At 48.6% G+C, this 13,146-nt stretch overlaps 1 protein-coding gene across 1 annotated transcript; it reads left to right on the top strand.

The window, feature by feature from the left end:
- Window positions 1–5,554: 5,554 nt before the first annotated feature.
- On the top strand, window positions 5,555–11,747 carry TMEM243 (transmembrane protein 243; the record flags this gene model as incomplete). Its single annotated transcript, XM_079534206.1, has 4 exons — window positions 5,555–5,644; window positions 8,574–8,624; window positions 9,591–9,695; window positions 11,625–11,747. The coding sequence occupies exons 1-4, from the start codon at window positions 5,567–5,569 to the stop codon at window positions 11,745–11,747; spliced, it is 357 nt and encodes a 118-aa protein (XP_079390332.1). The 5' UTR covers window positions 5,555–5,566.
- Window positions 11,748–13,146: the final 1,399 nt, after the last annotated feature.

Raw genomic sequence — 13,146 nt, 5'->3', positions numbered from 1 at the left:
TAAATAAAATATTAAAGGAGAGATTATGCATACTATTCATGAATTTGCGGTGCTGATGTTCTGAACAGAATCCAAAGCTCTCTGTGATTTATGGGCCCAATCTATTTGTTGGGAGCAATGCCAGGGCTGTTTTTGAGCAAGGAGAGCTCAAGCGCAGTGAGTAAACCTTGAAACAGCGCAGGCACTTCGACACAGCCAGTTGTGATAGAACCATAGAATGGCCTGGGTTGGAACTTAAACCCAGCTCCAGCCCCTGCCATGGGCTGGGTGCCCCCACCAGCTCAGGCTGCCCAGGGCTCAACCTGGCCTTGAGCACCTCCAGGGATGGGGCACCACAGCTCCTCTGGGCAGCTGTGCCAGAGCCTCACTGCCTGATAGATGAGAGATGTAATGCATCCCAAACAGGAGCAAGGGAAGAGAAATTGCATCCAACTTGATCACAGCAAACCATGAGAAACCACCTGAGATGTCTTTTTGTATTATTTTACCATTAAAACACAGTTAGCCTTTTAATACAGAGAAGCTTTCCTACTCTTCTCTGAAAATTGATGTATGTGCTTTAAATTGTACAAAGCGGTGACTCAGTGTTATGGGGCAATGAAATTGTGGCAGTCACAAACATGCTTGTTTTGAACTTGATGGTGACAGTTTGTTTTTATTTTTTTAATATATTTGGCTTGATCCAGTTTTTGCAAATGGGACAAATCATTCAATGGCTGGACTAGATGACCTTAGTGGTCTTTTCCAACCTTAATGACTCTGTGATTCTATTATTTTATAGTTAGTTCTATTCTGCCATGTAGGGGTCCCCTGAGCTTAGAGATGTGACAAAAAATCCAAAACCACAGCTTTTCTGAGTGATGTTGCATTTGGTGGAAACGCCCATGTTCATCATCAGCCTACCACGTCAGGTATGGGATACACACTAAGGGTATTTCTAGCATTTGTTCTGTGGATGAGGTGTATTTCGAGTGCTAACACAAATGTTAGGCTAGATTAAATGTTAAGGAGTTTAACCTCATATGCCAGTGCTGGAGGCATGATCCCACTTTCCAGGGGAGACTTCATGTTTGACAGACATTGAAAGATGAGCTCAGAAGGTAAGGGTAGAGAGAAAACTAAACCCATAGCACAGGTTGAGCCTGCGCTCACATTCATGATGCCGGTGGGATCTGTGATGCTGGAGCTCTGGCTGTGGGAGTGAGGCCACACCAAATGCATTTAAGTGTGAGAGTATCTGCTGCCAAATCATCTTTTTGCTGAGCTTGGATTTGTGGAAAGCAGACTTATTGCTGAAAAGGACATCTGATTTCCAGTGCTGATTCTTACCTTATTTTATTTCTCATAAGCCAACCAAACTCCATCCTTTAAGCAGTTTTGTTTTCTGCTCCCACAGCTCCATCTGAAGGGCTGTCCTGAGCTTCCCTCCTTTGACAGGCTGAAATCTCCCAGTTTGAACATCATTCACAGCCATTTGCTTCCATGCCAGCAAAACCCATTAGCTTAAGTATTTCGCTTGTTCCCTAGCATTTACTCCTTCTCATGTGTAGAATAAACCCACAAAATCTCTTCTTGGCTGCTCAGCAGCCAAACTGAGCTTTCCAGTCTTGTCATGTGAGACAGCCCCTGCCTGGTCATACACCCTGCTACCAACCAGTGTCCTCCCCTGCAGACTCCTGCTACAAAGAGTTATTTATCTCCAGCCTCCAGAGGGATTCAGCTGTGTGTGCAACTCGTGGATGGGGCCACGTGCAACAGCCCAGAGGTCCCACTGAGATACATGCTGCCATGCTCCTGCAAAATCAGACTCACGGGACATTGCTTGCGTAATGATCCAAACATGTCCTGTTGGGAAAGAAGACACAGCTCAGTGAGACACTGCATTTGCCAAACAAGTGTTGCCATCCAGTGAAAGAGACGTAATTTATCATAGAATCACAACCATAGAGGCCCAGGGAGCCTTGAACTGAGCTGTACAAGTGAAACCAATGTTGAAACACCAAGTATCTACAGGGGGGCTATAAGGAAGAAAGGGACAAACTCTTTATCAGAGTCAGTTGGGACAGGATAAGGGGAAATGGTTTCAAACTAAAAGAGGGCAGAATTAGATATAAGAAAAAAGTTTTTTTACAATAAGGGTAGTGAAACACTGAAACAAGTTGCCCAGAGATGTGGTGGATGCCCCATCCCTGGAGGTACACAAGGTCAGGCTGGATGAGGCTCTGTGCACCCAATGGAGCTGTAGATGTGCCTGTTCATTGCAGGGGAGTTGGACCAGATGACCTCTAAAGGGCCTCTTCCAAGTCAAAGAATTCCGTGATTCCAAATGGTTGTACTGGTCTAATGAAACCAAGCCACTGTAGAGTGAGCTTAAGTGCAATGGTTGGTGTCATCAGCATTTCAGATGCTATGCATGTTCAGTGAGGGTTGGTGCTTTCATCAGGTTGTGGCTGGATTTTGTATCTGTTCTTAATTATTAATATTTAATTGGGTGGCGGAGAAAGTTGTTCCCATTTTTAGCCATAACTCCACGACTAAATGCAGCACACAACACTGGGGCAGCCACAACCCCTGTCCTCCAGCAATGAGGTGCATCCCTGGCTCCAGCCAGACCTGCCCAACCCTTGGAACTGATCTGGGCAGAGCTCGGGCATACAGGCAAGAGCTGAAACACCAATGCAAAACTAACTGTAACATTTCCATAGGTCGAGAGCACTTGCTCAACCTATGGGATTTATCTTCTGAGCGGATCGAGATGACGTGAAGAGCCCTTCATGAGACCCTTCTTCACCAACCAGTGTGCGTGGGAGCAAACGCCTGAGGGCTGGAGGAGATTTTCTGACTTCCACCCAGCACTTCAGCAGGGACAAAGGCGGGCTCAGAGAACCCTTCATCATGTAATTGAACTTCTCTTTCATCTCTGAAGCTGCTCTTCAAATGCGGTGACCGCGAGAGGGGAGAGGCCAAGTGGGGATGAAGAGCACTTGGGCCCTGTGTACACAGTGCGTGCCCCAAAGCTGAGGGCCCAGCATCCCCTCCACCTCGCATAGCTGAGATATTTTGCAATAAAAGTGCCCGGTTCCCCGGATAAGGAGCTGGGGAGCTCCTATGAGTGGTGACTTCTGGCCCAAAGGGGACTTGGGATGGTTGGGTTCATCCAAATTGGAGTCTCAAGCAAATGAATGCATATCATTGGTGGGGGGGTTTGTTCATTTCTCATCTGCTATTGTTTTATTTTCATCCTAAAATGCACTTGGAGAAATGCTGCCATGATGGTCTGGGGTAACCATGAGGAAACATATTTTGTGAGACAAACTGAGAGAGTTACAAACAGTAAGAAAAACAATCAGGATTTCATGCACCCAAACCCACTGTCAGAGGTGAAGAAGCTGCTGCAAATTATATGGTAAATAGGGCTGGGAAGGTCTGTGCTGGAGTTCAGCTGGCAAACATGAGAGATGCATAGAGCACAATGTTCCACTGCCACAAATCTCTGCTCTAGCAATAACCACTCCCTTGTAGCTACTTCATGTACTAAGCCCAGGGGAAAAGGAAAACCCCAACAGCTCATTTCCGAGCTCATCAGATGTTTTTAAAGAAACAATAATAAATGTTTTAATCTGTTGTAATCACAGTATCTGCTTCAGTAATGAGATCTGCTTAAAGAACAGGATCAGTGCAGTGACGTTCACCTGCACTGTACTGCCAACCTGGGCAGGTTCCTGTGGCAACGTGAGCTGAAAACTTTCAGAAAGGAAAACGATGAGTTGGGATGGGATGGGATGGGATGGATGGGATGGGATGGGATGGGATGAGATGGCATGGGAAGGAATGGGATGGAATGGGATGAGGTGGAATGGAATAGGATAGGGTCCATATGGTGACATTCAGCTGCATTGTGCTGCCAAGTTGGGCAGGTTCCTTCTACAACACGAGCTGAAAACTTTCAGAAAAGAAAATGATGGGATGAGGTGAGACAGAATGGGATCAAATGAGATGAGATGAGATCATAGAATCATAGAATCACCAAGGTTGGAAAAGACCCACAGGATCACCCAGTCCAACCATCCCCCTATCACCAATAGTTCTCACAAACCCATGTCCCTCAACACAAAATCCAAATGTTCTTTGAACACCTCCAGGGTTGGTGACTCCACCACCTCCCTGGGCAGCCCATTCCACTGCCTGACCACTCTTTCAGAAAAGTAGTATTTCCCAACATCCAGCTTAAATCTCCCCTGGTGCAGCTCGAAGCCATTCCCTCTAGTTCTATCACCAGTTATACAAGAGGAGGCCGACCCCCAGCTCACTACAACCTCCCTTCAGGTAGTTATAGAGAGCAATAACGTCTCCCCTGAGCCTCCTCTTCTTCAGACTGAACATTCCCAGCTCCTTCAGCTGCTCCTCATAAGGCCTGTGTTCCAGACCCCTCACCAGATGATATGGGATGAGATTGGATGGAATGAACGAGATGGGATGGGATGGGATGGGATGGGATGGGATGGGATGGGGTGGGATGGGATGGAGAAACAGAATTACGGAACAGAAAACACTGGAATAGAATAGAATAGAATAGAATAGAATAGAATAGAATAGAATAGAATAGAATAGAATAGAATAGAATAGAATAGAATAGAATAGAATAGAACAGAGTAGAATAGAATATGATCAGGGGACTGGAGCACCTCCCCTATGAAGACAGGCTGGGCTTGTTCAGCCTGGAGGAAAGAAGGCTGCGGGGTGACCTCATTGCAGCCTTTCAGTACCTAAAGGGAGCCTACAAACAGGAGGGGAATCAACTCTTTGAAAAGGACAATACAAGGGAAAAATGGTTTTAAGTTGAGGGAGGGAAGATTCAGGTTGGATGTCAGGGGGAAATTCTTTACAGAGAGAGTGGTGAGGTGCTGGAACAGGCTGCCCAGAGAGGCTGTGGATGCCCCATCCCTGGAGGTGTTCAAGGCCAGGTTGGATGGGGCCCTGGGCAGCCTGGTCTGGTATTAAATGGGGAGCTTGGTGGCCCTGCCTGTGGCAGGGGGGTTGGAGATTTGTGATCCTTGAGGTCCCTTCCAACCCTGTGATTCTGTGATTCTGAGAACAGAACAGAAATGAAAGAAAAAAAAAAAAAAAAAAGTAGAATAGGAACAAAATAGAATGGAGTGGAATGGAACAGAATGGAACAGAACAGTGATGTGAAACGAAATAAAAATGAATAACACAAATGGAATTATTTAAAAAATAACAAACCCGTAACACAACGGCGACAGCTCCTTCCCCTCCCCCCCCCCTCCTCGTTCTTCCCCTCACCCTCCGGGCCCCGCAGTGGGGCCGTTCAGCACCTTCGCGTGTGTGTGTGTGTATATCTGTGTCTGTGTGTGTGTGTGTGTGTGTGTGTGTGTGTGTGTGTATCTGTGTGTGTGTGCGCAGAGCGGGGCCGGGCCGGCAGCGGGGGCGGCGCCGCGGGCGTCGGAGCGGAGCGGTGCGGAGCGGTGCGGACGCGGAGCGGTGCGGCTTACGGAGCGCAGCATGAGGGCGCGCCCCCCCCGAGCTGCCCCAGCGCCCCCCCGCTATGGAGGGCTTCGCCGCCCGGAGTTACGGCACGGGAGGGCCGGACAACCGCCCGCTGTTCGGGGAGACCTCGACCAGGGTAAGGGTTGCGGCCGAGGGGGGGGGGGGGGGGGGACGCGGATGGGCTTTGCTGGAGGAGTACCTCGATAATGACGTCCCGCAGAGACAAACGGCCCCAACTAAGGGGGAGGATCTTCCCCCCGGCAGCCCCGGGACGGCAGCAGAAAGCAAAGAAATGACGGCGAAGCTGCCCGCAAAAGGAAGAAAAACAGAAAGACACTGCCGGATTGTGAGAAAAAAAGAAAAACACCACCACCCTTTGAATTTGCAGAATGGCAAAGCCAGTGTCCCTGCCAACGAAAATGTGCTGCTCACACAGCAAAACCCCGACCCAGAAACTGATGTGTGGATGGACCCCAAAGCAGGGCTGCTCCCACTTGAAGAGGAGACTCTGGGCTCCCCCCCACAGCCCAAACTTCCACCTCTCCCTGTTCACTGCAGGGCAGTTGGACTGGATGGCCTTCAGAGGTCCCTTCCGACTCTAAGATTCTATGATTCTGTGCGATGTTAACAGTGGGCACAGCCTGGCAGCACTGGGACACAGTGCAGTAGGACTGACTGGGCAGGGCTTCTTCCAAATAGGCACCCCCCTAATTCATCATAGAATCATAGAGCCAAAGAACAGCTGGGGTTGGAAGGGACCTCAGCCCACCCAGCTCCAAGCCCTGCCGTGGGCTGGCTGCTCCATCCAGCCCGGCCTTGAGCATCTCCAGAGATGGGACACAACTCTCCATCCCTGGGCAGGCCTTTGGTCCCAGACTTCCCATGTGTCTCCTGTTGCTGCTCCGCGTGTGGTGGGGAGCAGTCAATAAGAACCACCGGGCGTTAATTTGAGTTCGTGTGCTGCACTGTGGATCCAGCACCCTGCACATCTCCCCGCTACCCGTCTGCTGTGTTTGGTTTTTGGAAACCTGCGGCATGGGACAGGCAGAGGTCCACGTATCCGTGGCAGCGCTGGACAAAGGATCTCTGTGCTGGTGCTGAATGGTGCCTTGGGAATTCCCAGGGTTGCTTAGGAACAAATGCCGGAGGGGTCCGAGTGAGAGCTGACTGTGTCTCAAGATGGGAGCGGATTTGGAGGAGCAGCAGGGCATGAATGGGGCTGGTGGGGATTTCTGGGTGGGTGGTGGGTGCCTGGATGTGCTGTAGAGATGGGGAATGGGACAGGGCAGGGAGGCCTTGGCAGTGATGGGACCTGAGGGAACGGCATGGAACTGCGGAAAGGAGGGGCAGGGGATGTTAGGAAAGGGTCTGCACCAAAGGGCGGTGGGCATGGAAAAAGCCTAGCCAGGGCAGCCTGAGCTCAGAGTTCAAGGAGTGTTTGGCCAACGCTCTCAAGCATAGGGTTTGGATTTTGGGTGGGTGGCCCTGAGGAGCTGGGAGTTGGGCTTCATGATCCTTATGGGACACTTTCCAACTTGAGATGTTCTATAAATGTGGTGCTGCTGTGCTTTGGTGGGCTCAGAGCTGAGCTGGCGGAGCATCAGGGACCATGGAGGTCTGCAGAAAGGGCTTCGGGATGTCAGGGGCAGCCCTGAGGTGCAGCCATATGGAGGTTATCAGTATGGGGAGATGGAGATTCTGCTGCCGTTACTATGGCTGCAGTGCTGGGTAGCAAGCAGTGCAGAATGAAGGCAGGAGAGGCTATGTGACAATAGGCAAAGCATCACAGGTGTGGGATTTCTGGAGGATGAAGTTAAAAGTGGAAGCTGCTCATGTTGCTTTGTGGTGGGAACGTTTCAGTATAGCTGAGTGGGCACTAATTGCTGTGGGTGGGAGAAGAAAGCAGTAAGGAGGCTGAGCAGCACAGGGTGGAAATGAGGAGATGGTGAGGGCACAGCAGGCATGTGGCTGGAGGAGCTGAGCTTGGTTCCTGTAGTGTATAGGGTCACAGTGCGTGCAGTTCTGTGCAGTGTCACCTGGCTATAGGCTGAGGTGTCCTCTATGGCTGTGGTAGGCTGCAGTCATGCTGGGAGTACTGCTGGCCATCTGGAGCTGTTGATGTGAGATGTGAAAATGGCTCTTCCATCATGCCTGCGGGTCACAGAATCATAGAACGGCTTGGGTTGGAAGGGACCTTAAACCCCACCCAGCTCCAACCCCTGCCATGGGTTGTTTGCCTCCCACCTGCTCAGGCTGCCCAGGGCCCATCCAACCTGACCTTGAGCACCTGCAGGGATGGGGCATCCCCTCATAATTGAGTCCCCATGTTCAGGCTGTGCTGGCACATGCAGTCTTGCAGTCTCATGGCTTGGATGTGCAAGTCTAATAATAAAGTGATGCAGATCCTGGAGCAAAGTCTCCCCAGGGCAGCGCATGGTGCTGCTTGTTGGAAATGGCCCATCACTGTCCCAGTCTGTGCTCTGGGACGTGGCCCAGAGGTGAAAGGCTCCATCATCTCCAATCCCCTTTAGCCGTCTCGGCCTCTGCTTGTGTATTTTTAACCTTTTTGCTGTGCTAAGCTGCCTGGAGCTGAAGTGGCCGCAGGAAACACAGCCTGTCAGTGCTCTGCCAAGCCTGGGATTTCAGGATCAGTGCCTCTAATCTCTGTAACCTGAAATACCTTGTTCCACCAGTGGCCTGCTTGGAAAATTTCAGCACTCACAGGAAACCCTGACCCACAGGGACTGGTGCCATGTGGCAGTGTTGTGCTGCTGGTGCCTGAATGCAGGTTCTGTTCCCCCTCTCCAACCTGAGACACTCAAGGTCAGGCTGGATGGAGCTCAGAGCAACCTGATGTAGCTGTGGATGCCCCTGTTCAGTGCAGGGGGTTGAACTAGATGGGCTTTAAGGGTCCCTCCCAACTTAAACAATTCTATGATCATGCTGTCACTCTCAGGCACTGAGGTTAAAGCACATTTTTTTGATAACAGGAATGCTCACTGATTCAGTGCTGTGTCTGGTTTATGTGCATTTGGTATGTGCGTAATTCTCCTCTCTCTCTTTAGGACAGGATCATCAATCTAGTTGTTGGCAGCCTGACGTTCCTGCTGCTTATAGTAAGTACCCCACGTCCCGTTCTGCATGTCTCCTGTAGGTGATCAGGTGAAAACGTGATGCCTCCCTTCTGCCAGTGCTGGTAATGCCCCCAGGAAACCCATCCTTGAGTTTTCGAGTGAAAGTGTCCCTTAGATGCCTGTGGCCTGGTTGCTACACAACGTTCTGAACTTTTGCCAGCGTGACATTATAGGGCTGATTGTACTGAAGCAACCGCAGCTGATGAGGACGGGAGCTTATGTCCGTGCCATGCCAACGTATGGAGGCCTTAATCCAGGAGATTGCTTGTCTTCTCTTTACATCCTCCATGTACAGATACATACATGTTTTTTCAAAGAAGTCACAAGGTCTCAAGCTGTGCCTTCCCCACACTTTCAAGACAAACCAACCACCACCACAATTGGAGTGTTGGTTCTGTAGTGTATGAGAGGAGACAAGGATGGGCTGGGGAGAAACTATTAGGATGGCTTGCAGGACAAGGGGAAAAATGGTTTTAAGTTGAGGGAGGGGAGATTTAGGTTGGATGTCAGGGGGAAATTCTTTACAGAGAGAGTGGTGAAGTGCTGGAACAGGCTGCCCAGAGAGGTTGTGGATGCCCCGTCCCTGGAGGTGTTCAAGGCCAGGTTGGATGGGGCCCTGGGCAGCCTGGTCTGGTATTGAATGTGGAGGTTGGTGGCCCTGCCTGTGGCAGGGGGGTTGGAGATTCGTGATCCTTGAGGTCCCTTCCAACCCTCTAATTCTGTGATGGGAAGGTTGGCTTCCACACATGGTCTGTGTGCACTGCTGTGCCCGCTGGCTTCCTTGGAGTTGACATCCCACCCTGGGGAGGCTGATGGTCTCTGGGTTTACAAGGGTTGATGAGAAACTGACAGGCAGCTGTGGTGCTCAGCCAATGTGGAGAACCTTGCATCTTCACAGAGATGAAGGTTGGAGAGATCAATCTTTTTCATGTGTTTTCCTCCTTACAGGTCACTCTGATCAGTGCTTTTGTCTTCCCACAACTACCTCCAAAACCTGTGAATATATTTTTTGCTATCTGCATCTTCTTATGTTGCATTTCTGCTGGCATACTTGTAAGTACCTCATCTGCTCTGTATGCTTTCACGTGTCTCTGGGTGGAACATGAGTAAAAGCTTGTTTAATGTGGTGCCTTTTACTTTCTTACACTCTTGAGAGACTGGTGGGATCTCATTGTCTCACAGGAAGCCTTGCTAATGCACTTTTACCAAGGTCAGCTTTAGGTCACACTGCACAACCCAGATGTGTTTCCAGTTAACTTTCCACACTGCCCAGTTCCTCCTCCTACAAAGGGAAGAGGAGCAGAATGGGGACAGGCATGGACAGGTCACCTTTCCCATTAAATTTGGATCTGTGTGTGTCAAAAACACCATTCCAGTCAGCCTCATTTTTTTTGGTAGCTTGAAGACCATTTATCCTTTTGCAGTCAGCTTACTGCCAGTTTTATTTTCGGTTTGCAGAACAAGTGCACTCCTGCTAATTAGCAGCTGCTTGAGGAAGGGCGCAGGCATGATCTGTAATTACTGTTGTGAAACTTTGGTGGCAGCTCTTTTTGTGAGTTGTGGCGTTGCATCGTCAGCAATCTTACACTGCAGCAACATGGATTCAGCTATTCCTCGAATCAGTGTTGCTCAGCCCCAGATGACTGTCTGTATTTCTGTGGTCTTGAAAACAGCTTCTAGTTTTGGGAGGACCCTCCCTGTGAGTCATTCAGCAGAAAAATTCCCATGTAATTCACAAGATTTTCTGTAATACCACTGTAGGGAAAAGAAGGGAAGGACATTGAAATGCTTCGGTCTGTGGCTGGTTGTCACTCCAAAACAAATTGTGCTGGACGTAACCTTCCATTTGTCTTTGCTGACTTGGCTGTAGACAGGTGGGAGTGCCTATAAACCAACCAACCAAACACTCTCAAGCAAGAAGAGGCTGGATATAAGGAAAAAGACTGGATGTAAGGAGAAAGTTTTTCACAGGAAGGGCATTGAAGCACTAGAACAGCTAGCTACAGAGGTGGTGGAGAATCCATCCAAGGAGATATCCAGGGTCAGGCTGGATGGGGCTCTGAACACCTGATCTAGCTGTAGGTGTTCCTGTACTTTCTAGGGTGGTTGGGCTAGATGACCTTTAAGCATCCTTTCCAACTCACACAATTTTATGATTCTGTGAAAACAAAATTTCTTCAAGAAATGTGAGAAGACAACCCATGTCTTCATAGAATCATAGAATGGCCTGGGCTGAAAAGGACCACAATGATCATCTGGTTTCAATGGCCCTGCTATGTGCAGGGTCGCCAACCACCAGACCAGGCTGCCCAGAGCCACATCCAGCCTGGCCTTGAATGCCTCCAGGGATGGGGCATCCACAGCCTCCTTGGGCAACCTGTTCCAGTGTGTCACCGCCCTCTGAGTGAAGAACTTCCTCCTAATATCCAACCTAAACCTCCCCTGTCTCAGTTTAAGACCATTCTGCCTTGTCCTATCACTGTCCACACTTGCAATCAGCCGTTCCCCCTCCTGTTTATGTGCTCCCTTCAAGTACTGGAAGGCCACAATGAGGTCTCCCTGGAGCCTTCTCCAAGCTAAACAAACCCAGTTCCCCCAACCTTTCCTCATAGGAGAGGTGCTCCAGCCCTCTGATCATCTCAGTGGCCCTCCTTCTGGACTCCTTCCAAGAGTTCATGGCCAACCTGATACCTTGGTTTCACTGACAGCCTTATTTCGGAGGAAACCACCTTGCCAAATTCTTGTTTGCATATTCCATAAGTATTCAAGGAAAAGGAAAATGCTGCATCTTAACTGTTAAGAGAATTTGCTGGACTCAGTGTTTAGTTTTCTCTAGTTGGATAAAGCTAGGTTGTTTAAGAAAAAAAAAAAACAAAAAACAAAACCTACCCAATTCTAGAAGATGCCAGTTCAGTTTCTGCAGAAAGTTTCCTAGGAAGAAATATGACATTTTAGCTAATCTAAACTCATTCTTTCTTCTAGATCTACTGGTATCGACAGGGAGACCTGGAACCTAAATTCAGGAACCTAATTTACTATGTATTATTCTCTATTGTCATGTTATGTATATGTGCCAACCTGTACTTCCATGAAGTGGGTAAATGACAGGCATTGGGAATTCCAGCGATGACGCTGCTGTGTCAGACTGCTTTCAGCTCAGCTCTCGGCTCTGCCTGAGACATACAAACGAGTACAGTTAGCCTGAAAGAAGTGGATTGTGCAAGGACAAATCAGTACATGATTTTCATGTAAATGTATATGTAATGTCCCTCTTGTTGGGGAGAATTATTGCCATGTGACATCCTGCTTTTTTTTGAAGAGCTACCGTTGCACTTAATGAACATTCCAGTTGTACTGATGTTTCTGAATGGCACAAGCTTTTTCATTTTTGGAAAAAAAAAATGCATTTTTTATTACTGTACAAATAAACTGCAGCATTGCAAGGATCTGTAGCAGTATAAATAAATGGCATCTTACAGTTACATAAGACAAATACTCTTTATTTTGTTTAAACTGAATATACAATTACTTCTGTTCCCTAGGCAACCATTTGAAACTACAACTTATTTTTCACGTTAACAAAAACACAGACTGAAAAAGACCCACTCTTGATTATGAAGAGCTAATTACAGAAATAAATAAAATAATTTATACACAAGTCTTTAGTCTCTATAGCTTTTACTCTCAGTCCCTAGCTAACAGGCTGCTGCTCAGCCTAGTGTCTGTTGCAACCCTTGAGCGTAGGAATTAATTGGCTTCCTTTGCCTCAGGGCTCTGTGCCCAAGTTCTCACAGAGCTATTTCTCCACGACTCTGCCACCTCCACACCAACCTCCCATATACTCCCTTGCTGCATAAATCACCTCTAGAGGTGGCTGGTACTGCCATGTAAACAGCGAGACCAAATGTTCCAGCATACTCACAACAACCTTCAAAACAGTTCAGGGAGAGGCTGGCGGGTACCAGTAGCTTCCCTTTCTCATAGGCCTTCCCTTTTTATTCAGCTTAATGTAGTGATGAAGAAGGAAAACAAAAAAGATTTTCCACAAATGATCTGAGTTCTATCCATTGCCAGCAACGGATGCTCAGGAACAAGCAGACCCGACAAATCCCATAAGCACCTGTCTGAAGTCCTATGCTGTAGACACAGTAATGATGAGATGGGAAGACAGACCATTTCTTTGTGATGCTACCCATGCTCCCTGAAGTCTTCGATGGAACACATTTCTTCCTGAAATGTAACAGTCTTGCTCCACATATTGCAAGAGTCAGTAAGTGCAGAAATCATCACCCATTCTTCATGAAACATGTGCAAACTATTTCTTGCTGTGGCACTAAGAGGCTACGGTCTGCAATCGCTGCCTTCTGTCCAGTTTTTGAGATGTGCAGTTCAATACAAGTCAGATCAGAATTGACCACGTGGCTCCTGGCAGTGAGCACTGCCAACAGGGAAACACTGGAACACCCTGGTTGGGTCGTAGTACATCAGGCTTCTATTGGCTGCT

This window comes from Tetrao urogallus, assembly GCF_951394365.1.
Source record: "Tetrao urogallus genome assembly, chromosome: 1".
NCBI lineage: Eukaryota > Metazoa > Chordata > Aves > Galliformes > Phasianidae > Tetrao > Tetrao urogallus.
This window is presented reverse-complemented; position numbering and strand designations above follow the sequence as displayed.